Here is a 26937-nt window from a genome sequence, read left to right on the forward strand (position 1 = left end):
ATAATACATGGAACTTTGCTGCACATTGTACAACACTATATAACTTGTCCGTGTACCAAACTCCTTGTTAAAATCTTAAATCTCAACACTGGTCCTCACAGAAAAAATCTAAATGGGCTCCATCTCCTTTTGTGGCAGCAAAAACAGTCCTTCCCATTCTTTTTCATTGCTTGTTGGAGAGAAGGGCAATCCCTAAGGTACATACACTCTTGTCAGTCTCAAAGCGTACCAAAAAGTTAAAACTTTGAAAATGGAGTAATGGTTACTTTGTAGTAATAGATGCCCTTTTTTCATTTTGTCTTTAGACACCATCATCTTCTTTATTGCCTAGCAATGTGGTAATAGTCATATTCCTCAATAATAGCAGGTCCCTGGAATCTTTTATTTGTTCCTTACATACCATTGCTCCCCCATAATCTCTATCCTCCTCTGGTTGGTACCTCAGAACTATCAAGCCAGGGGCAGACATACCATTGGTGCAACCTGTGCAGCTGCACAGGGGCACAGTAGATAAGTGGGCCCACTGTCACCCTAAAGTACCCTTCTTCTGTCTAATAGATTGCATGTAAATGTCTGAGATAATGAATTTTATATCTAACAATTACTAATGGTTAGTTAGAGAGACATAAGGGGGCAATCTATGATTAGATGGGAGAGCAAGGGGTCCATACCCTGTTATTGGACGGGGGCCCTCAGCTGTCTGTGTCTGCCCCTGTGTCAGGCATATGCTATTACACCTCTTTGGAATAGTATATGCCTGAAAAAAACGGCACCAAACTGCAGTGTGTGTATAAAACATTTCTAAGCTAGTAAACAAAGAATAAACTAACAAAGCAATAACAGAATGATGAATTTTTACATTATAATATATGTAATGTGTTTCTTAGATCTGCATAAGCCACAGAGCATTATGTTACATATAGGACATCTGCAATTGATTATCAATGAAATTGCTCCCACATTCTTCCTGAATCCTGCTGCTCCGGTTTTGGCACCAGTAGCCGTCCTACTGTTTGATCTATTATTCTGTGCGCTATTGACGGGTTATGTTTTTATTTTGCTTGGTCCTCTGGACAACATACAGCAGATATGAAGAACCTGGTTGAGCTAAATACTAGTAGATTCATTGTATGTAAACACAATCTACCAACTGATATATTATTTACTGAATCCATTAAATCTTAGAATATCTATTGTAGTCTCTTGCAAAAAAAAATAATAATTACTCTTTCCAGTTTTAAATTTCTGTGAGTCGGCAAACACTTGCCTTATTTGTAAATTGGTATTGGGTGTCCATCAGGTCACTTAATCGCTGTTAAGACAAACTGTGCAAACTACTGCGTTTCTTCTTCATTGAAAAATCTCCCTGTTTAAAATAAGGGGCTCCTGATTCTCAAAAAATTTGTCACATTGGAGTATCATACAGACACTGGTTAGGGTTGTCACCAGCTCTGCCCGTCTGCACTATGCACTTAGATTGTGTTGATGTTTATTTACAGGCACCCGCACGTCTCAGACTACTGCATCCCCCATATTGCCACAGGAGGGAAGTGGTAGTTTGAAAGTCAGGGTGACATCTGTCAAAAGAGGAGATGTCACAGCCCGGCTCCTATTCTGAATGGTGTTTTATAAATGGGGAGTACTTATCTAACATGGATCCAGTAACTAGAGTAATCCTTTACTCTATGGAGATTACTTTTAGATGTTTTACATTAATGGAAATCTGATCCATCAGGCTTAAAATGTTATCAGACCTTTCTAAAGTTTTATTTCTAGTTATTACCGCTACAATTGTAGCATGTAACAAAACATGACAACATTTCCAATGTGAAGCAATGCAAAACAATTTTTTTTCTCACTGGTCATGTAGTTGCTTTCAGTTAAAAATCTTTCGGTCCCTGCTGTAATGGAATCCATGAACTGACTTTCTGGTGAGCTTGTGCTTATACATAACAGCCAACCTGAAGATACAGAGCTGCAGTGCGAGGCCCCATACACACGGCCGTGCCTGTAATCACGTCCCCGATTGCGGGCACTGCTGACCGCCGACGGCCTCCAGCATTTTTGGGCCGATCTTCCATACAAAGTATGGGAGCATGGCGCATAAAATGCAAAAGAACTGACATGTTCCATACTTTACGGAACATTTCTACGGCCCGGACACCCATCCGTAGCAATACGGAAAGGTGTCCGCGGCCAATAGAACAGAGTGGGTCCGTAATTGCGGACCGTATTACGGTCCGCTATTACGGACAATTTTTACAGTTGTGTGCATGGGGCCTGAAATATGGGGAGGGACAAAGCAAGAGCTTGAGACTCTAATTAGACATGAAGTGGGTTTCAAACTACCTTAGACAATGCAGTTAGGCTGGATTTACACGAGCGTGTGCCTTTTGCGCGCGCAAAAAATGCGGCGTTTTGCGCACGCAAAAGGTACTTAACAGCTCCGTGTGTCATCACCATATGATGCGCGGCTGCGTGATTTTCACGCAGCCGCCATCATTATGACACTCTGTTTGTATGTTTGTAAACAGAAAAGCACGTGGTGCTTTTCTGTTTTCATTCATCCTTTTCACTGCTGTTGCGCGAATCACGCTCGTCACACTGAAGTGCTTCCGTGTGGTGCGCGTGATTTTCACGCACCCATTGACTTCAATGAGTGCGTGATGCGGGAACAACGCACAGATAACGGACATGTCGTTAGTTTTACGGAGCGGACACACCCTGCGTGAAACTCACGGACAGTCTGCACGGCCCCATAGACTAACATAGGTCTGTGTGAGGCACGTGAAAATCACGCGCGTTGCACGGACGTATATCACGTTCGTCTAAATAAGCCCTTAAACTGTAGTCACTGGCTATAGCTGTGCCACAGTGGAGCAGAGCTGAAAATCCACAAAGCAGCCAACACTGAATAAAAATGCATATAAGCATCATCCAAAACGAGATATCCACTATAAATATCAGATTGATTTAATTGATGGGAAATTTCTAAGCATACTTACCTTAAAAGGGATGTATATTTAGATAATAAGACATTTATTTATCAGGTTTTTTATAATAAACATATTTTGGATAAACATTTTGGGGTTTTTAAAACATTTTATGTGACTATCCATACATAAAAAAAAAATCTTTAAATATTGCAGTTTTTACACTCACCACTAGAGTGGTCACAATAGACTGATGCTTCCCGCTTTCTTTAGCTCACGTCGGCTTTGCTGTGTAAACTGGGAGAGAATCTCATTATCATTGGGGGAAGGGGCGAGTTAACTGCAGCTCTGTTGTACTACTGGAGGACTAGATAAGGCAGGATAGTAAAGGCTCTTTTACAGGGGCCAATGATAGGGGAAACAAGTGTTCATATGAGCGCTAGTTCTTGTTCATTTCCCCGACAGGGCAACGATCAGCCTATGAACTAGTAAACGCTCATTCATCGGCTGATAGTACCCTTTATGCAGCCATAAATATTATCGTTGTTGGCGACATTATTGAAATGTATGGGGATGAGCGATCGTAGTAAAGATCGCTCGTCACCATACATAGCCAGACATGGAGCAAACAATTCGGCGCTTGTGACTGGAGCAAACAAGCGCCGATCAACGAACTGTCCCATTGATCGGCGGTCGTCTTTACGGACCATGTTGGCCGGTGTAAAAGGACCCTCACACTATACACAAACAGATAAAGCTTTATATGCAGCGCCCCTGTCACTCTCTGGTCCCTGGGGCGGGCACTGTATTCATCATTTCCTGGAGACTGTAATATACTATGACATTTCTCTTATTCATTTCATCTGCCATAAATCACACAACCCCTGCTGCACAGACAGACAATACAGCAACGAAGTATCTCCAATATGGCTGCCCCCATGGAAGTTATTCAAATTAAAAAAATAACATTGAATTAATGAAACTAATATATAATACATGACACATTCCTTTTAATATGACATAATTCTGTCAAGTCCTGACCTAGCATGGAAGGAAGTGGGTAATATTTAGTCAGTTTTAGCATTAAAGAGGCTCTGTCACCAGATTGCCCTATCTCCTACGTAATCTGATTGGCGCTGTAATGTAGATAAGTGTTTGTTTTTTTGTTTTTTTTAAACTATAATTTTTGAGCAAGTTATGAACAATTTTAGCTTTATGCTAATTACTTTCTTAATAGACAACTGGGCGTTTAATTTTTGACCAAGTGGGCGTTGTGGAGAGAAGTGTATGACGCTGACCAATCAGTGACCAATCAGCCTCATACACTTCTCTCCATTCTTTTTTAGCAGTACTCGCAACACAGGGTGCAGTCACATACTCACACATTAACTTTACCGAAGTGTCTTGGAAGTGAATAGACATTGCCTCCAGCCAGGACGTGATGTCTATTCACACTCCCGAAACTTCGGTAAAGTTTCTGTGAATGACAGCACACGTGATGCACAGGATACGTCATAAATGTCAGATAGATGCGGGTCCCACCTCTGGGACCAGCACCTACCTCTAGAACGGTGCTTTGTGTTGTGGCTGAAGCGTGTGATTTCTGATCATGAATTACGTAAACATTGTAACTCGCTGAGCTACGCTTTGTCCGTAACTCTCATAGTAGTGAATGGCAGCTACGGAAGCAGCATAGCATGTGACCTATGCTGTTTCCTAACTAACATCCAGTTCTCTGGGACTTATGGAAACAGTGTAGATCAGCGAGCTACGCTGTTTTTGTAATTCATGGTCGGAAATCACATGCTTCAGCCACAACACAGAGCAGTTGAACGGGGTTTAGGGGGACCCGTTCTAGAGATAGAGATGGGATCCGCACCTATATAACATTTATGACGTATCCTGTGGATATGTCATAAATGTCTCTGATTGGAAAACCCAGATTTGAAGAACAGAGTATACATGAAAATGATTATAAATACCAAAGTATTAAATTGGTCATTGTACAAATATTCAGAATATCTCTCTCTGTAAATTACGCAATTTGTTTAATGCTTAGCTCGTCTATTATCTCAATGCATTATGAATCCAGTAAACTACAATCAATCTGACATGCAATAATGCTTTACGGTATTCTGATTGCTCCTGTGCCTATTGGTGATATTTAAAAATGATATTCATTTCAAAGGGGTATTACGGTTTTAGCAAAAAAAGCTTCTGCATTGTATAATGAAAAGTTATACAATTTTCTAATATACTTTCTGTATAAATTTCTCATGTTTTTCAAGATCTCTGCTAGCAGTCAATCAATAGGAACCTTCACGTTTTTTTTTGAGTGTCTGTCCTGGTCATGTGATGGACACACAAGTGCTCTGCTTGTTAGTCACAGTAGTAGTGATCATAGGTATGTCTAGTAACAAGTCATACACCTGTGTGACCACCACATGACTAGGACAGACACTGAATTTAAAACGTGAGGGTTCCTATTAATTGACTGAAAGCAGAGATCTTGAAAAACATGAGAAATTTCACCAGAAAGTATATTAGAAAATTGTGTAACTTTTCAGTGTACAATGAATAAGCTTTATTTACTGAAGCCATTATAGCCTTTAATGAAATGCTAACCTTTCATCGCAAATTCCATCATATACACCAGGGGTCTCAAACTCGGCTGGGTAAGTGGGCCGCATATAGAAAAAATGGGAAGTTGACGGGCCGCATTACTTTCAAATTTGATACAACACAAAATTATTGTTAATCAATTAGTCATTTGAACGACTATAACACTATATTACTAGAATAATAACACTACATTACTATAATAATAGCGCTAGGTTTAAAATTTGAGATATTTCTCCATGTGCTTATTTCAACAATCCAGCTTTCCAGTTTAAGTGTCGCTAAATGCAGTCCGGCGGCTCAGCTAGCACACATGTCAAGATTGGGCAGCCCCTTTTTAGATAGTGCCGCAGTGCCCTCTGTGGATGCTGCCGCCGTGCCCTCTGTGGATAATGCAACACACCCCTAGATAAGGCCACAGTGCCCTCTGTAGATAAGGCCACAGTGCCCTCTGTAGATAAGGCCACAGTGCCCTCTGTAGATAAGGCCACAGTGCCCTCTGTAGATAAGGCCACAGTGCCCTCTGTAGATAAGGCCACAGTGCTCTCTGTAGATAAGGCCACAGTGCAGGGGCGTAGCTAAAGGCTCATGGGCCCCGATGCAAGAATTCTTACTGGGCCCCCCCGCAAACTCCTCATGGCCGACGGTCCACAGCTTTCAGCTGCATCGCTGGGTCTCCTAAGTGACCCAACAATGCAGCACTAGTAGCCGGGGGCGTCACTAAGGCTGGGTTCACACACCCTATTATGGACGTAATTCGGGCGTTTTAGCATTGAATTACGTCCGAAAATGCGGCTCAAAAGCGTCGGCAAACATCTGCCCATTCATTTGAATGGGTCTTACGATGTTCTGTGCCGACGGTCATTTTTTTTTACGCGCCGCTGTCAAAAGGCGGCGCGTAAAAAAGACGCCCGCGTCAAAGAAGTGCCTGTCACTTCTTCAGACGTAAATGGAGCAGTTTTCCATGGACTCCATAGAAAAACAGCTCCAATTACATCCCTAATGGACGCAGCGAAAGACACCTGCACATGCCATTACGGCTGAAATTACGTGATGTTTTCTCCTGAAAACAGCACCGTAATTTCAGCCGTAACAGATGCTGCCGTGTGAACATACCCTCAGGGCTTAAAATGTCAGGGAAATAGCCCCAATACATATGTGTCCGCCCCCCAAAAAAGTGTGTATATGAGACAGCATAGCATATCTATAGCACTACGACCCTATAAACTATGGATAGGATTAGATACAGTGGCTCAGCAGACAGTATCACACATGATAGGATTAGATACAGTGGCTCAGCAGACAGTATCACACATGATTGGATTAGATACACAGCTCAGCAGACAGTATCACACGATTGGATTAGATACAGTGGCTCAGCAGACAGTACCACACATGATAGGATTAGATACAGTGGCTCAGAAGGCAGTATCACACATGATAGGATTAGATACAGTGGCTTAGCAGACAGTATCACACATGATAGGATTAGATACACAGCTCAGCAGACAGTATCACACAAGATACGATTAGATACAGGGCCCAGCAGACAGTATCACACATGATTGGATTAGATACACAGCTCAGCAGACAGTATCACACATGATTGGATTAGATACACAGCTCAGCAGACAGTATCACACATGATAGGATTAGATACAGTGGCTCAGCAGACAGTATCACACATGATCGGATTAGATACAGGACTCAGCAGACAGTATCACACATGATAGGATTAGATATAGGGCCCAGCAGACAGTATCACACATGATTGGATTAGATACAGGGCCCAGCTCGCTGACATTGCGGCTCCAGCGCTGGACCCAGGACAGGTAAGAATAATAATTTTGCTTCTTTATGTGTTACAGATTATTTTTGTGTGTTTGTGTTTTTTTTACAGGTTCGGTTGTTGGACATCGGATACGAGGACTTCAATGACAGCGTTTTTTTTATTCTCAATAAAATGGTTAATTAAGGTTGTGTTTTTTTATTTCAATAAAATATTTTTTGTATGTGCTTGTATCTTTTTAAACTTTATTATCACCGCCTTAGTAATGGCCGCTGGCTGATTGACAACCTCCATTACTAAGGCGGGGCTTAATGTTAGCCGATGCAGAGGCTACACTAACCCCCATTATTACCCCGATACCCACCACCACCAGGAGTACTGGGAAGAGCCGGGTACGAACCAGTACCCGACCATCTGTAGTGACGGGCAGGCACTGGGGTGGCCTGCAGGCTGGTATTATTAGGCTGGGGAAGGCCAAAAACAGTGGCCCTTCCCACCCTTGTAATGCTGCCTGCTGCTGCTGTGTTGCATCTGGCTGGTTATGAAAATTGGGGGGGGGGGACCCGACATCGTTCTTTCCAATTATTTTTTTTTTTTTTTAAATGACGTGGGGTCCCCCCGATTTTTCATAACCAGCCAGATACAATAAAGCAGCAGCAGCCTAGCATCACCAGGGTAGGAAGGGCCACTGTTTTTGGCCTTTTCCCTCCTGATAATACCAGCCTGCGGCCCCCCCAGTGGCCGACCATCACTACAGATGGTCAGGTACTGGATCGTACCCGGCTCTTCCCAGCACCCCTGGTGGCGGTGGGTACCGGGGTAATAATGGGGGTTAGTGTTGGCCTCAGCACCGGCTAACACTAAGCCCCACCTTAGCAATGGATGCTGTCAATCAGACGGCGGCCATTACTAAGGCGGTAGTAATATAGTTGAAAAAAAAAACACAAAGACATAGAAAAAATATTTTATTGAAATAAAAAAAAAAAACACACAGCCCTCATTAACCATTTTATTGATAACAAAAAAAAAAGCCGTCATCGAAGTAGTCCTGGAATCCGACGTAGTCCAACGACCGAACCTGTAAAAAAAACACACAAAAAATGATTAGTAACACGTGTGTTAGGCTTAGATACATGGCCCATGTGTGATACTGTCTGTGGGACCCTGTATCTAAGCCTACCACAAGGTAAGCTTAGATACAGGGTCCAGCAGACAGTAATCTTATACAGTATAAGATTACTGTGTGCTGGGGCCTTGTATCTAAACCTACAGTGTGGTATGCTTAGATACAGGGCCCAGCAGACAGGATCTCGCATGGGCCATGTATCTAAGCCTACCATGTGATTGGCTTAGATACAGGGCCCATCAGACAGGATCACACATGGGCCATGTATCTAAGCCTACCATGTGATTGGCTTATATACAGGGCCCATCAGACAGGATCACACATGGGCCATGTATCTAAGCCTACCATGTGATTGGCTTATATACAGGGCCCATCAGACAGGATCACACATGGGCCATGTATCTAAGCCTACCATGTGATTGGCTTATATACAGGGCCCATCAGACAGGATCACACATGGGCCATGTATCTAAGCCTACCATGTGATTGGCTTATATACAGGGCCCATCAGACAGGATCACACATGGGCCATGTATCTAAGCCTACCATGTGATTGGCTTATATACAGGGCCCATCAGACAGGATCACACATGGGCCATGTATCTAAGCCTACCATGTGATTGGCTTCGATACAGGGCCCAGCAGACAGCATCACACAATCTGTGATCCTGTCTCATGGGCCCTCTAAGCCTGCTACATCGTAGGCTTAGGGGTTGTGCAGTCCCTAAACATTGATGGCCTATCCACAGGATAGGCCATCAATAGCTGATGTGTCGCCCGGGACCCGCCAATCAGCTGTTTTGAAGGGGCCGCAGCACTCGTACGAGAGCTGCTTCCCCTTCATTTCACTACTCGCCCACACTGTGAATCGCCGACACGGATACACTGTGACCGGAATTAAGTGACAGGAATGAAGTGGAGCAGCTCTCGTACGAGTGCAGCGGCCCCTTCTAAACAGCTTATTGGCGGGTCCCGGGCGTCGGACCCCGCCAGTCAGGGCTAACCTTACCTTCCTCTTCGGCCGCGGCGGGAGTTCTGTCGTCTCGATGCTGTGTGTGGCGCATAGCGCTGTGACGTCATGCGCTGCGCACAGCACCTGACGTCAGGACCTCCGCTGCCATCCGGAACCCGGAAGGTAAGTAAAGTATGTTACTATAGTAACAGGGGCCCGCGGCCCGAGTTACTATAGTAACTTTTTATTGATGTGGTGCGGGAGGCCGTGGGCCCCCCTGGCTTCGGGGCCCAGTCGCAATTGCGATCGCTGCGACCCCTATAGCTACGCCAGTGCCACAGTGCCCTCTGTAGATAAGGCCACAGTGCCCTCTGTAGATAATGCAACACACCCCTAGATAATGCCAGTGTTCAGATACTGTCACACACCCACTTGTAGATAACGCCACAGTGCCCTCTGTAGAGGCTGCCCCAGTGCCCTCTGTAGAGGCTGCCCCAGTGATGTCAGGGGCTTGCCCAGAGCTGGAGTCCCAGGCAGAGCGCTAGTAGGCTCTTTCTGGGACTCCAGCTGTGCTCCTGACATCACTGGGACTCCTGCTCTGGGGAAGCCCCTGACATCATTGTCGATGTATGGACAGCGATGTCAGAGGCTTCCCCAGAGTCCCGGAGCAGAGCCGATAATAGCGCTCTGCCCCCCCCCCCCTCGCTCAGGGGAAGACCCTGACACACTGTCCACATATGGGCAGATATGTCAGGGAATTCCGCAGCGTCCCGGAGCAGAGCCTATACTAGCGCTCTGCCCGGGACTCCGCTATGGGGAAGACCCTGACACACTGTCCACATATGGGCAGCGATGTCAGGGAATTCCACAGAGTCCCGGAGCAGAGCCGACACCAGCGCTCTGCTCGGGACTCCGGCTCTGGGGAAGCCCCAGACATCGCTGTTCATATGTGGACAGCGATGTCAGGGAATTCCACAGAGTCCAGGAGCAGAGCCGACACCAGCGCTCTGCTCTGGGCAAGACCCTGACACACTGTCCATATATGGGCAGCGATGTCAGGGAATTCCACAGAGTCCCGGAGCAGAGCCGACACCAGCGCTCTGCTCGGGACTCCGGCTCTGGGGAAGCCCCAGACATCGCTGTTCATATGTGGACAGCGATGTCAGGGAATTCCACAGAGTCCCGGAGCAGAGCAGACACCAGCGCTCTGCTCGGGACTCCGGCTCTGGGGAAGCCCCAAACATCGCTGTTCATATGTGGACAGCGATGTCAGGGAATTCCAGAGTCTCGGAGCAGAGCCGATACTAGCGGCTCTGTGTCCCGCGGGCCGCAGATGACAGCGGGCCGCGTGCTTGAGACCCCTGATATACACCCCTTCAGCTAATACCAGCATTTCTTCTTGTATGTCATTGAGACATAATTCATTGTCCCTGCTATGTGCAGTTCCAGGTAAGCACTGGCGACATTATGGTTGGTGTACTGTTTTTATCTAAAGTTAAGGCCAGTGTGGGCACATAGATCTCCATGTTCTTATTTTCGCCTTCCAGTCCAGCAACAGAGAGAGGGTAATGGCTGCCGCTCCCCAGTGCTGGGACTAAGACATTTTAAAGCGTACTTGTTTCAGATGACTTCTCAGAATCAGCTGTTGTGTGTATACATGGGGAATAATAAGATTTCTAACAATTAAATTACTTGTATTAAATGGCTTGTATTCTGCATTTTTCAGCAGTTTACCTCTCTGCAGGCTCAATAGCTAATTGACAGTTGTTACGGAATTTATCTCCAGATGGACAGGAGTCTAGCTGCTGTGATGTCTCCCATGCACAGCACACACAGAGAAGAGGAGAACCTGCTCCCTTATCACTTTCTCACACACACAAAAACAGCAGCAGCATAGAGGACATTAAATAGCAGTAATGAGCAGTGCGGCTGTGCATCCAGCACTGGGGTGAGACAGTACAACACGTGTCAAATTTGACACTTGTTCCCTACCAAAATCCAAGCCAAATCCGGCGACAATCCAAATTAAATACATGTAAATGGGGCTTCCGCAACCCCGTTTACATGCTGCGGATAATTTCAGCGCGATCTGTGTCCGCAGTACGGAAAAAAAATCTGCGAGGATAAGTAGCATGCTCCTGCGGATTTCGCAAGGAATAGCCGGTGGATTACCATGTACGCATAAGCAGCACATCCACTTCAGAAATCATAGATAAGCCTTGGATTTATGCCATGGATCTGGCAGTAAATATGTGCCGCTGACAAATCTGAACATAGCCTTACTAGAAGCAGTAGCATATGTCTGTGTGTGTCCTTCTACAGATGCTCCCTACTCCTTCTCTCTCCATAGACATCTATGAGAAGCAGCTTAACCTGATCTCTCAGTGAAGCTGAAAACCCATCTATGCCTCTCAACATTGAGTTTAACAATGAATTGAGAGTAACGGCCTGTTCACATCAGCATTGCCCTTCCGTTGAGGGGTTCCGTCTGAGGTTTTCGTCAGGTTAAACCCTCAACGGAAAGGCAAACGGAAACCTTAGCTTCCGTTTCCCTCACCATTGATCGCAAGGGTGACGGAAACGTTATTAATGGTTTCCGTTGGTTACCGTTGTGACAGGGTTCCGTTGTTTTGATGAAATCAATAGCGCAGTCAACTGCGACTTGCAAGATCGAAGCTTGTTAAACCTGCCCTGTCCTGCATATAGGATGTTACTAAGTCATACCAGCATACTATTTTAAAATGCACATCATATTTGGCAACCCTATGTAAAAGGTTTGATTTCATGATCGATCCACTTTAAATTTTAAAGCCTAATACCACTCCTGAAATGCAGGCAAGACTGCAGTTACCCCAAGTATCCCACCCTCCATTCAGCTTAAAGGGGTCCAGAAAGACAAGTATGGGTATTTTTATTCATTTTTATCAATGATAAAATAAAATAAATCTTTGCACATATTTGAAATGTAATTTGTTCTTGTAGGTTTTGTGTTGCTTTGAACGGTGACAGTGACACACATTTGACATTTAGGTCATGTTATTCTGGGATGCTTGTTCTAGTCTAACTTTGTAGAGCGGCTCTTCAGGGAATATTATATTTAGGCAGGTAAGTGGCAGAGTGCCATTAGCAGTGCATATTATTGAACCTTAGTAGCCAAAAATTGCCTGCATTTGGAATAGATGAAATGATATCCTAATAAAAGTCAAGGACATCTTTCAAGATCATTGTCACATTCACATAAAGAAAATTCGATAAATTTTTGTGAAACTGTAATTGACATGTATTGAGACAACTGGGAACTTAAAAAGGCTCTGTCACCACATTATAAGTGCCCTTTCTCCTACATAATGCTTTTTATTTAAAAAAACGATCTTTTTTCACAACGTTAGGAGCGATTTTGGTTTATGCTAATGAGCTTTCTTAATGCCCAAGTTTCGCATACTTTTACTTTCGACCAAGTGGGCGTTGTACAGAGGAGTGCATGACGCTGACCAATCAGCATCATGCACTCCTCTCCATTCATTTACACTGCACTAGCGATATAGTTATATCACTATGTGCAGCCTCATACACAAGCCCTAACATTACTACAGTGTTCTGATAATGAATACACATGACCATCCAGCATGGACGTCATGTGTACTCAGAATCCTGACACTTCTGACTCTTTTTTTGTGAGATTCCGGCAAGTGAAACCAAATCTCGTTTAGCTCCGTGATCTCGCGAGATTTCGTATCCGTTGCTGGAATCTCACAAAAAAGATTCAGAAGTGTCAGGATTCTGAGTACACATGACGTCCAGGCTGGATTTCATGTGTATTCATTATCAGGACACTGTAGTAATGTTAGGGCTTGTGTATGAGGCTGCACATAGTGATATATCTATATCGCTAGTGCAGTGTAAATGAATGGAGAGGAGTGCATGATGCCGATTGGTCAGAGTCATACACTCCTCTGTACAACGCCCACTTGGTCGAAAGTAAAAATACGCCCACTTGGGCATTAAGAAAGCTCATTAGCATAAACCAAAATCGCTCCTAACGTTGTGAAAATAGATTGTTTTTTTAAATAAAAAGCATTACTGTCACCTACATTACAGCGCCCATCTCCTTATATAGGAGATAGGGCACTTATAATGTGGTGACAGAGTCTCTTTAAGGCTATGTGTTTCCAAGTAGACCAGCAGAGAAGCACAGCACTTGGGTTTTCACAGAGTAGAACGATCACTACTAAAGGAAATCTATTACCTGTAGACTGGTCCAGACAGAATTCCATATGGAACTTTCATTTAACCCCTTAATAACCAGCCTATTTTAGACCTTCATGACCAAAGCTATTTTTTAAGTTTTTCCATCGTCTTTATTTTTACGTCAACATAGCTGTATAATGTCTTGTTTTTTGCGGGACAAGTTGTATTTTTTTGGGGTACATATAAATTATTAATTAACTTTTATTGGGGGGAATAGAATAAAACCCAGCAATTTCGCCACACTTTTTTGCGTCCTAAATTTTACGCTGTTTACCATGTGGAATAAATAACATAACTTTATTCAGCGATTCGTTAAGATTGCAGTGATACTAAATTTCTATAGTTTTCTTAAGTTTTGCTACTTTTACACAGTAAAAACGTTTTATTTTCAATATTATTTGTTTTTGTGTCGCCATATTTTAGGAGCTATAACTTTATTTTTCTGCCGATACAGCTGTATGAGGGCTTTTTTTTGTAGTTTTTAATGGTACCAATTTGGAGTACATGCGACTTTTTGATGACTTTTTAACAAATTTTTTATTTTTTTTAAAACATTTTTATTGACAATTTTTCACATTTTGTTTTAAACATATCACATAGAATTTGCATCATAATTGAACAACACGCAATTTGCAAAACAGAATAAAATAAAATACAATACAATTATGGCATATGAACAGGTTCACATAGTAAACGAAAAAACAGTACTTACCCTACCCCGAAACATGACTTAGGTCAGCAAAAGTAAACAGCGCATAGAATATAATTATAATAAACCAGAGAGCATATTTTTTTTAAGGCAGGATTACCAGAAAAAAACATTTCTGACATTTGTTGTTTTTTTTGTTTGTTTGTTTGTTTTTTACGGCATTCACGGTGCGGGTTAAATAATGTAATAGCTTTATAAGTGGGGGCGTTACGGATGTGGTAATAACAAATATGTGTAGTTTTTTACTTTTTTGTTTTTTTCATAATACATTTTGTATGGGGAAAAAGTGGATTTTTCATTTTGTTTTTACTTGGGATTTTTATTTATTAATTATCACATTTATTAAACTTTTTTTCTAGTCCCTCTAAGGGACTTTACTGTGCAATCATTTGCTCGCTTTGATAATACACAACAATACTTCTGTATTGCAGTGTATTACTGCCTGTGAGTATAAAACGGATAGGCACATGTTAGGCTATGCCTCTGGTATGGCCTAACAGGCATCAACTAGAGGCAGACCTGGAGGCCTTAATTAGGCCCCCGCCTGCCATAGAAACCACCGACACTCTGCGATCTTATCGCAGGGTGCAGGTGGGGTGAGAGAGGGAGCCCCCTCTCTCTAATACCACTCAGATACAGCGCTTGCTATTGAGGTTAACCCACCCGCTACCTCCGGTAGCTGAGAGCAGGGAGATTTACCTGCTCCCAGTGGTGTTTATTTATTCCGATGCAGCACCATAAAAAGGCTACTGCATCGGAATAAAGCCCATTAGTGGCCACTATAAAAACACCTATGGGCGTTCACTAATGGGTTAATCATCTACAAAGCGATCATGATGCATATGACAACAGGAATCCTAATTCCAGTATGACATACCATCACCCTTGCAATAATCATTTTGAAATACAATAAAAAAAAGGCCACTATAACTCGACCGCAAAACCTAGGTTTTAAAAAGTGATAACCGCTATAGCTGGTCATTTTGGAATCCAACAGGGATTGTCTCTCTATTCCCTGCACATTGGAGTCTAAAGCAAGCCAAAAATTCCATGGTCTTGGAATGGGACCCAGTATGGGCGAAACAATGACAAATACAATTCAATGGCACTAATGCTATATATTTATATATGGGATTATGTTGCGTCCATATGTACATGGTTTTAAGGGTATGTGCACACACACTAATTACGTCCGTAATTGACGGACGTATTTCGGCCGCAAGTACCGGACCGAACTCAGTGCAGGGAGCCGGGCTCCTAGCATCATACTTATGTACGATGCTAGGAGTCCCTGCCTCGCTGCAGGACAACTGTCCCGTACTGTAATCATGTTTACAGTACGGGACAGTTGTCCTGAAGCGAGGCAGGGACTCCTAGCATCGTACATAAGTGTGATGCTTGGAGCCCGGCTCCCTGCACTGTGTTCGGTCCGGTACTTGCGGCCGAAATACGTCTGTAAATTACGGACGTAAATAGTGTGTGTGCACATACCCTAAGTGTTACAACTTATTTGTTTATCCTTGTACTGTCACTTTCAATTCTACGTGAATCTCTTATTTTAATTATGCAAGTGCAATGTGAACACTACAGATGTAGCAGACCTGTATTTGCCATTTAACAAATTCTATTACGCAACATAACACGCTTTGTGAAATGGGTTGTCCAGGATTATAGAGGGTCTGCATTTTTACTTGAAACAGTGCCCGCTATTGTACTTCACTTGAAGTAGCAGATTTACTGCGGAAACTTTCTGCAGAAAGTCGCAGGGAAATCTGTGCCAAGTCGTGTGGATTTCCCCGTAGAAAACAGTCGTGCACCTAAAAAACTGCCACTATACTCACCTCCCCTTGTGCTCCTGTGTCAATGCTTCCCTCGTGGTCCCTCGTCGGTCTCTGGACACCCGGCCTCCAGTGATTACTCTCAGCATAGCATTATTTTTTTAAAATTCAACTTATCTGAATTTGCAGATTTTGCTGTGGATCTGGAGGTAATCTGCAGCAAAATCTGCAACAAAAGGATTTGCTTTGGATTTATTCTTCCCCATTGAATTCAATGGGCAAATCCGCAACAAATCTGTGCACTTTCTGGAGAAGAAATTTACATGTTACGGATTTAAAAAAATCTATTTCTGTTCTGAAAGTTTCAGCAGCATGTGGATGAGACCTGTTCAAATCTAATCCACTGCTACTACTGTATTCCGCAACTGGTTTTCTGGCCACAATCAGGACTGAAAAACCGCAGCTAATCCGCTGCGTGTGAATGTAGCAGAATAGAGCTGAATTTCAATACCTGCCACAGCCCATAAACAAGGCTGGTGATGTCTCTGGTTGAAAAAAAAATGTCTATGGGGCTTTTTTCTAATATCACACAGCCCTTTTATGATAATTCAATGAGTCTACTTGCAGTCCATGGCGTAGTAGCGATGAAATTGCGGAATTACTGCGACTTTTGTTGCTATTTCAATATTTTCTTATGGGGAAAAAAAGTTGTGTGTGAACAACGTATGAATCTGACCATGAAGGATTTTTTGTGATTTCACAAGGTCATTCGCTTCTTTTCGCAATGGAAAACATTGAAATGACAGCACAGTCACGGTAAACTGACGTGCAACAAAATGTGGATTATATGGCTTGATAGAAAACAACTGATAATACATCTGATATTATACCAAATGACAGAATCTGCTCTGCTCCATCTGTGTGCAATGACCATGGAGAAACTGTAATTCTTGTTGCATCATTCGGCACATAAAGTTCTATTCACATCAGGAGCATATTTAAATTCCTGAGCCCCAATGCAAAATTTGTGACAGGGTCTCCATCTACCATATAACATTTAAAATAAAATACTCATGTGCCAGGGGGGCTTGGGTCCCCTCAGGCACCAGAACCCAGGTACAACTGTTATCTCCGAAACTATAGCTATGCCTCTGATTCAACATTAAAAGGAAAAAAATGCTGGAAATAGACCACTCTGTGTAATGAATCTATATAATATAGGAGTTTCACTTTTTGAATTGAATTACTGAAATAAATTAACTTTTTGATGATATTCTAATTCATTGAGAAGGACTAGTATGTCTGCCATTGACTCTCATTGTAGGATGTAGCTGTATTGAAAAGCGTAGTTGATTCTGTATACCATCAGGACACTTTTTTTGGCGGATGCTTGGCATGAGCTCATCGGCATATACAGCCTTAGGGCGGGTTCACACATGGCGGAATTGCACTTAAATTCCGCTGCGGACACTCCGCAGCGTTAATCCGCAGCGGAGCCGTTTCTACATTGACTTTCACTTTAATTTCGCAGTGTTCGTTTACACGATGCGTACAATTCCGCTGCGGAGCATAGGCTGCGGAGCGGAATTTGGTGTCCGCAGCATGCTCTGTCTGTTGCGGAGCAGTGGCGGACTCATGGCGGAATTTCTCCATTGACTTCAATGGAGATTCAAAGTTCCGCAATGAAGTCCGCAGCTGTCATGCACATGTCATGTGTGCTGCGGATGCGTCTTGCTTTTTTTACTTGACATTTCTTCATTCTGGCTGGACCTATGTATTTCTAGGTCTACAGCCAGACTGAGGAAGTCAATGGGGCTCCCGTAATGACGGGAGCGTTGCTAGGAGACGTCAGTAAATAGTCACTGTCCAGGGTGCTGAAAGAGTTAAGCGATCGGCAGTAACTGTTTCTGCACCCGGGACAGTGACTACCGATCTCAATATACATGTATCTGTAAAAAAAAATGAAGTTCGTACTTACCGAGAACTCCCTGTTTCTGTCTCCAGTCCGGCCTCCCAGGATGACGTTTCAGAGTAAGTGACGGCTGCAGCCAATCACAGGCCAAGCACAGGCTGCAGCGGTCACATGGACTGGCGCGTCATCCAGGGAGGTCGGGCTGGATGCCGAAGGAGGGACGCGTCATAAAGACAACGGGCGGTAAGTATGAATTTCTTTTACTTTCACTAGGGAAAGTGCTGTCCCTTCTCTCTATCCTGCACTGATAGGGAGAAGGGAAGCACTTTTCCCGCAGTCCGCAGCAGCTAGTCCGCATCAATTTTCTGCACATTTTGTGCAGATCCGCAGCCGTAATCCGCAACCCGGATTAGGTGCGGCATTGATGCGGACAGTTGCGGAGGAATTCCGCCATGTGTGGTCATGCCCTTAGTCATAAGACATGTTTCATTATAGAATTATGGATAAAAGCTCACAATAATAATGAGTTAATAACCGGTACTACAATATTTTTTACTGGTTACAGCAATTAAATGTATTTATCTTACTCTTATTAGTATGCTTTTAAAGAACAAAAAGCCTTTGAGTTGTAACTATTATTCATTGTTTAAAACAATGAGCCACGAAAGAAAAAAAGAGGTTAACCGTGTCTTTGCCTGCTATTAAAAATGTCATGCACAGTACCTACATTGTAGGCTCATATTATACTTCAGTGTACAATTTTGTCAAACTTTCAATGCAAGCATACATTCTATTTTTAACTCCCCATGACACTTTTATATATCTTTGGTGAACCTACACATATATATTAGGTTAAAGAGGACCTGCCACTAGGTCATATAAGTTGAACTGGTTTACTGACCTGAATAGCGTTGTCTCCCTGACTCCCGCATTGTTTTCCTTTTTTTCCTGGACCCCCTCAGTTCCAGAGATATGGCCCACTGTTGTGTTGGCTCCCCATATGCTAATTTGCTGTAGTTAGGCAACAGGGAATGTACTACTTTCAAGCTTTCTCGAGCTGATTGGTCAGCATCAGAGGCAGGGAAGCTAGTTCCACCCCATTGGCTAACTCCACGAATCCTGTCAAAGAGCTCAGAGATAAGCGGCAAGGGGTACTTGTTTTTTACCGTGACTTGGTTCAATCCACGGTAATCAATGCACGGTCGGAATGACCCATCTTTTTTCTCCACTAAGAAGAATTCAGCTCCATCTGGTGAAGTAGACTTCCTAAAGAAACCCCCTCACCAGGTTGCCCTTGGCATACTCCAACATGGCCTGGGTTTCAGGCAAGGAAAGTGGGTGGACCCGTCCAAGAGGGAGTGAGGCTTCAGGAAGCAACTCTAAAGGACAGTCATATGAACGATGAGGAGGAAGGACCTCTGCCTCCTTCTTGCTGAAAGCATCAGCGTAGCTGGCATACTGTGGAGGCAATTCAGAGAGTGACTGAGGTATTGGAGAAAGGACGGGACGAACCTGAGACCGGCAGCGGTGCAGACATCGGGTCCCCACTGGAGGACCACTCCGGAGTTCCAATCAAGGACTGGAACATGTTAGCGCAGCCATGGATAAGATATAGAAAGAAATCGGCTCTAAATAATGGACTCCTATCTGTAGTCTCTCTGGTTTGGTGATAGACAGGATAGGGTCAGGCAGAGTTTATCTATCTACAGAGGTGACCTCCAGAGATTTCTCTAGAGAAACTGCGGTCAAGTGGAGATGATCAACTAAGTCTTGCTGGAAAAAATTTGTAGCTGCTCCGGAATCCAAGTAAGCAGGCACACAGTGGGATCCTTCACTGGTGACAATTCACACAGGAATAGAGAGTTTGGGAGAGAATTTAGTGGTAGAGAGAGATTCACCTAGGATTGTCTCTGCAATCAAACCTAGGTGCTGGAGTTTCCCAGCTTTTGAGGCCATTGGCACACAAAATGTCCTGTTTGTCCACAGTACAGACACAATCCAGTCGACCGTCTGTGTTGCCATTCCTGGTCGAACAATCGGAGTCTATCCACCGGCATAGGCTCCTCCGGAGGTGCAGTAGGACAGGGTAGTAGCAATTTTGATGCCAGTCAACAAGATCTCCTCTCCCGATGGACTTCCAGAATGCGCTCTTGGAACCGCATATTGATCCGAGTTGCCAGAAGTATTAGGTATTCAAGGTAGCAGGAAGTTCTCGAGCTGCCAGTTCATCCTTAATATGAGGAGCAAGACCCTGCCAATAAGTCACCACCAAGGCCTCATTATACCAAGCCAGCTCCGCCGTCAGCGTACGGAAGGAGATGGCATACTCCCCTACAGTTGACTCCCCCTGTTTAAAGGTCAGCAGTGAGGCAGCTGCAAATGATGTTCGACCCGGTTCCTCAAACACTGTACGGAAAGTCTCTAGAAACAGTGGTAGATCAGATAATTCCAGGCCTTCTCGTTCCAGGTTGAGGTTCGCCCATGCCAGGGCTTTGACAGCGAGGAGAGATCAACGCTACCATGGCCTCATCAGAGGGGAAGAAATGGGCACATAACCTAAAGTGTATCGTACATTGATTGATGAAGCCTCTACAGGCCCTATGATCCCCGTCATAGCGAGGCGGTAGAGGCAGCAAAATTGTAGACCCAGGACAGGCAGGAGGGGTAACAGGTAGTGGAACAGCGGAAGCAGCCAGTGGAGATGCAGTAGGATGATCCAAACGGGTGGTGATCAAATTTACTGCCCCGAGGTCACGCATGTCCGTTTGCATCACCTGGATCGCCATCTTGGGTTGACCAGCGGGATCCATGACCTGAGCGTGCTGTCACGATTCTGGGGTATGTGGACCCACTAGGCCGCTCCGTCGTAGCGGAGTGGCAGCTGGCCAAACAACAGTCAATGAAAGTCTTAGCACAAGAGTAATGGTATTATAGTCCAGACAGACACGAGATGTAGCAGACGCTTTGGCACAGATGATTTGTGGCACAAATTATGCTGGTGTGGCAGATGGAACAAACACGACTCCAACACTAGACTTTTGAATATTTAGAAATCGCTCCTGAAATTTGTACCAGCACCTATGTACCATAGTTAAAAGCTGTTTGGCCAATCTCCCGTGATGAATCTTTTGGCCATGATAAAATGTGTAGAGAGGATCAAAATAATTTGAAGAGGTTCCCCTTGTTTTCAAAGGATTTGGATGCACCTGACATCAGAACGTGTAGGGGGGCACTGACCCTAAAGCTCTATCACCTTCTTTTGGCAAGGAGATAGGTGGGATATAAGTCTATCTGAATAAGTGGAGCTTAATGTCAAAAAACATGTATTAACACACAAATTATTACCTTTACAGTTCTCAACTGCACATCTCACCGTCTGGTGACATAATGTATTATGCATGAACCTACCATGAAAATGCAATTATGTACAAATTTATTAAGCATGATCTACCATGAAAATGCCATTTTTGTATGTTAGAATATTTTTTAAACTAATATAGTAAAAGTTACGTTTTATATATAAAAAACTCTGGATCTATTTCTCTATTTTCCCATAATACTACGGAGGACTGTGCTAATATAGTTTACCCGCTCAATGACAGCACTTTTCTAAGCAATTTGTTTTGTGAAGGCTGTTCTATGAATATGCTAAATATGTCAATTATATCACTGGTCGAAAATATTGTGAATTATGTCTTAAAAAAGAATAAGCCTGCATTACATATGGTATTGTTTTTATTATCTAGAAATCAATGACAACAGGACGACCAGTACACACGAAGAGGTGAGATGTCAGTTATAGATGTGTAAATCAATATAATATATTATGACAAAATATCTTCAATATATCTGAAAAAATATCTGTGAAATTCCTTTTATCAGTCAAATTTTCATTAGAAACTCATGGTGAACATGGAAGAAATGTTTTTTTGAACAATATCTCTAAAGAGCCTATTTTTTGTAATAACAAATTGACATACTCTGCGATATGTTTATCCGGGCAGGTGGTAGTCTGTACGCCTCATCCTACTTGCACTCATGATGCATGTACCTTTGATTCTGTCCAGTAAAACATGTTATAGCCGCATAGACATTTTGCTCAGTTGTATGCATTTAATATACTAATGATTGCCCTGTGTACTTTATATTCAGGTCTATGCATGTCATACTATTGATTGGACCAGTCACATGATCACCTGTACCAATAGAGGCACTGCCACTGCCTCTATTCTATACACAGCGATCATAGACCGCTGTGTACAAGAGATCAGGGCAGACCGAAGCAGTGAAAACATTTAGTTCCTCATCACTCGGGTAGTCCGCTAAAGCCTGCGCTGTAGATATACTATGATGCAGGTTGGACCTGGATTGCCCGCCATTAAAATACTACGAAACTATTGTTTATTTTATTATGTAGTGAACTAATAAAGCATTAATTGTTTTTTTTTTTTAATATGATTTGTGTGGAGTGTAAGCCTGTCTTGAAGGTTTTGTATAAATATATATATTTTTTAAATATATATATTTGGCTACATCTGGTTTACGTACCGGAGGAACTGTCCAATTCTGATAACATAACCTTTGATTTTTTTTTATCTCATGTTTGATGCATATTCCCAACTTTTTGATTACCACTGCATTAAAGGTATAGGATAGGAAGACATAGTTTGCATGTCCTATCAGAAATACCGCAGTATATATAGAATAATATAAGGTGTTAATAAGTGTATGCAAGACTGTATGAAATATACTTTATAAAGCCGATTATACAATATAAACATGTTCTTCTTTCTTATGTCTCAAACCCAGAATGTTTCCCCCAAACAGAGGAAGCAAAGTGTCTACTCAGCCCCTGCCATGAAAGGTACTGTTCAGGTACTGTTCCATGATCTAATGTATTAACTCTATGCAACTGAATGTGACTTACGTCAATGTTTATCCAGTTTGCTCCTTATTTTTTAGTTGATAACCATTAGGGGTACGATCACATTTGCCAGCAGTAGTAGTACAGCTGCGGCACGTTCTTTAAAGGGGTTATCTGGGATTTTATTATTGATGGTTCATCCTTAGGATAGGCCATCAATGTTTGATCCATGAAGGTTCAACCTATGGGACCCTTCGATCAGCGCAATGAAGGAACTTCTGAGCACTGCGTACTCTGTATGGATGGCTGTGCTTTTTGCTGCAGCTCGTCCTATTGAAAGAAATTAAACAAGCTGCAGTACCAGGCACAGCCACCTTATGGATGAGCCACTGTGCCTGTGTAAACATGGTCCATCCATTGTGCTGATCAGACCCAACCAATCAAACTTTGATGCCCTATCCTAAGGATAGACTATCAATGATAACCCCCAGGACAACCCCTTTAATCCTGGATCATAGTATCATATGTAAAACCAACAAATGTGGTTTTAACATAGGGATTTCTGGGCATGTGTCTTGCAGCATTGAAGTTAATGGTTTAATGGTGTCTGGTGAATGTTTCCTATTTAATTCAAATAAAGAAAAATGACGGAAATGCAACTCGAATAGGAAATGCTGTAGTTTGAAGAAGCCAAATCTTGGCCTAGAAATAACGAAGCTCTGTGCCACATAGTATGAAGTTTTAGAAATCCAGTTCCTTACTACAGAACAAATAGCTCCTGCAGTAGAAAAATGCATCAGGGAGAAAATAGACAAATCTAATAAATGTGATTATACCCTTATCATTCAGATATATTGTGATAGATGATAGATAGATAGATAGATAGATATGAGATAGATAGATAGATATGAGATAGATAGATAGATAGATAGATAGATAGATATGAGATAGATAGATAGATATGAGATAGATAGATAGATATGAGATCGATCGATAGATAGATATGAGATCGATCGATAGATAGATATGAGATCGATCGATAGATAGATATGAGATCGATAGATAGATAGATATGAGATAGATAGATAGATATGAGATAGATAGATAGATAGATAGATAGATAGATAGATAGATAGATAGATAGATAGATAGATATGAGATCGATAGATAGATATGAGATCGATCGATAGATAGATATGAGATCGATCGATAGATAGATATGAGATAGATAGATAGATAGATAGATAGATAGATATGAGATAGATAGATAGATAGATATGAGATAGATATGAGATAGATAGATAGATAGATAGATAGATATGAGATAGATAGATAGATAGATAGATATGAGAGAGATAGATATGAGATAGATAGATATGAGATAGATAGATATGAGATAGATAGATAGAATGATAGATAATGCCCACCTAGATTTATATATATATATATATATATATATATATATATATATATATATATATATATATATATATACACTGTATGTCTGGTTAGTTGTAATTTAAAACTAACCTTCCATATACTATATGTCAATACTGATAGTTTATTGCCTTTTGGTTTAGTTTGATGTTGTAATTGTTGAAGTATTTAACATTAACTCAAATTCATATTAACATCATTTGATTTAACAGTATATTTTTTGATACTCAAAATGTTTTCGTTACTCTTTTCCTATTGTTAAGACTTGAAATTATTGTTGACCTTCATAGATGTCCTTGTTCATTTATCTGTTATCATTAGACCTGTCAACAGTCAAGTTTATAGGAAATATTCATTTTGTTACTCTAATGGGAACTCATGGTCAGATTTGTAATGACAGATTTTTGAAATGTCAGAATTACTTAAAACTTTACGCATGTCTTTATTATTATTTTAAAGTGCAACTCACCACTTACATATACTTTTATTCATGTATATGGGTGAACTGCATACAATTCTTAATAAGAAAGAATATACGATAAAATTCTGGCTGCCTGCAGCCACCACTAGAGGGAACTTAGAAACTTTATTCTGAGTTCAATGGGAGCTGTATGCAATAAATGCTTAAACCTCACCTAGTGGTAGCTGTAGGCAGCCAGAATGTTTGTCTGTGTTTGTGAGTATAGAACCCCCGCAAAGCAATATTAAATTAAATAGTGCAGAATGGGGACCAATTTACAGTAGATAAAACAAAACAAAATCGAGATCAAGCGTGGACATTCACTTTAAAGATCCCAGTCCACCACAAACAGTGACTTTGAACTTCCAAGAACAGGCTAATACTGTCACTTGCATGAATTCATTGTTTGTTTCAGTATTGTATTCAATCATATGATCAGTCAAGTCACAACCTGTTATCGTCTTACAATTACAACTGTATGCAGTAAGCTCCTAAGCTCCCTCCGGTGGTGGCTGCAAGCAGCTTAAATTTGATCATTTTTCATTGTGTGTGTGTGTGTGTGTGTGTGTGTGTGTGTGTGTGTGTGTGTTTGTAAATATAGAACCCTCCAAAAATACATGATGAAATTAAACTACAGATTTTTTTACCTATTTAGATAAACACAACCCTTTTAGAGCCAAAGGCCTTGGGATTCTCCCAAAGCTTAAAGGGGTCCAATTTTTATTAAAACCTTGCCAGGCACCACATGTTTAGCTGCTCAGGAACCTCATCCCTCATTAGTTATAGTGAGGAGCCTCATCCTTACCTGGTTCTTGGGCTAGTGGAGTAAACATAAAAAAAGCATGGACGGACATTGTTTTTTTGCCTGTACAAAAAACAAAAATAAACCTCAACATTCAGGAGCTGAAATTACAGGAGTTTCCCCACTAAGCACATTTGTCACCTATCCACAGAATATGTGATAAATGGATGATCGCTAGGAGACTCACCACTAGGAACCCCACCACTGGGAATCACACCGATCACTAGAACGGAGAATTTTTAATGAAGTGGCAGTTGTGCATGTGCGCTAAGGCTGCATTTAATGTCTATGGGGCTGATGGCACAGCTGAGTACAGGGCTTGGCTGTTTCCATCAGCCCCATGGACTTTGAATAAAGAAAATATGTGATCTAGTGATCTGTTGGGGCCCCCTAGCGATCATATATTTATCACTTATCCTGTGGATAGGTTATAAATGTGCTTACTGTGAAATCCCTTTTAATAAAATGTGACAGTTTCCAGCATGGAATCCCCATGAAATCAGCTGTTTAGATGAAGTAAGGGCATGTTCATATCAGCGTTGGCTTTCCGTTCCGGAGTTCCGTCGGAGGTTACCGTCGGGTGAACCCCGCAATGGAAAGTCAAACTGAAACCACAGCTTCCGTTTTAGTCACCATTGATATCAATGGTGATGGAAACATTGCTAATGGTTTCCATTCGTCACCATTCCGGTAGATTTCCAATTTTCCGATAGAATCAATAGCGGAGTCGACTATTGATTCCATCAGAAAAACAGAAACCTGCCGGAACAGTGACAAACGGAAACCATTAGCAATGTTTCCGTCGCCATTGATATCACTGGTGACTGAAACGGAAGCGTTGGTTTCAGTTTGACTTTCCGTTGCGGGGTTCACCCGACGGAAACCTCCGACGGAACCCCGGAACGGAAAGCCAACGCTGATGTGAACAGGTCCTAACCAATACAAAAACATGTTGATCAAAGTAGGTAACTCCTCCTTGAACCTGGGAAATAGTTTACCCATTTCTCCAGTCACACACCCTAACCTAGTGCGGACTTTAGGTATAAGATATTATTTGCATCATACTGTACAGAAATGCCATACCTAAGTGCTGATGGTCAGTATATCTACTACTCATTATTATTCTTTTTCTGTAGTAATGGTGAGCACTCCAGGATGATATTAGTGAACGTTAATGTGCAGAATACCATTTTCCTCACAGGATAGATTTGCGACACAAGATTGCTAGCTACAGCTCTCCAGGTCCACATAGGGCAGTTAGTATTACTTAAAAAGAATTTCCACCCAAAACTTAAAGTTGGTCATATA

At 42.3% G+C, this 26937-nt stretch overlaps 1 protein-coding gene across 1 annotated transcript in view; it reads left to right on the top strand.

Moving 5' to 3' along the window:
- The window catches only part of PPP1R1C (protein phosphatase 1 regulatory inhibitor subunit 1C), a 58137-nt gene that overhangs the window by 16602 nt on the left and 14598 nt on the right, over window positions 1-26937 (top strand). The window contains exons 3-4 of the mRNA XM_075831157.1: window positions 21813-21850; window positions 22876-22930. Coding sequence (XP_075687272.1) covers window positions 21813-21850; window positions 22876-22930 — 93 coding nt within the window. The remainder of the gene's footprint in view (window positions 1-21812; window positions 21851-22875; window positions 22931-26937) is intronic.

The sequence above is a fragment of the Rhinoderma darwinii genome, chromosome 6, assembly GCF_050947455.1.
Source record: "Rhinoderma darwinii isolate aRhiDar2 chromosome 6, aRhiDar2.hap1, whole genome shotgun sequence".
Taxonomy (NCBI): domain Eukaryota; kingdom Metazoa; phylum Chordata; class Amphibia; order Anura; family Rhinodermatidae; genus Rhinoderma; species Rhinoderma darwinii.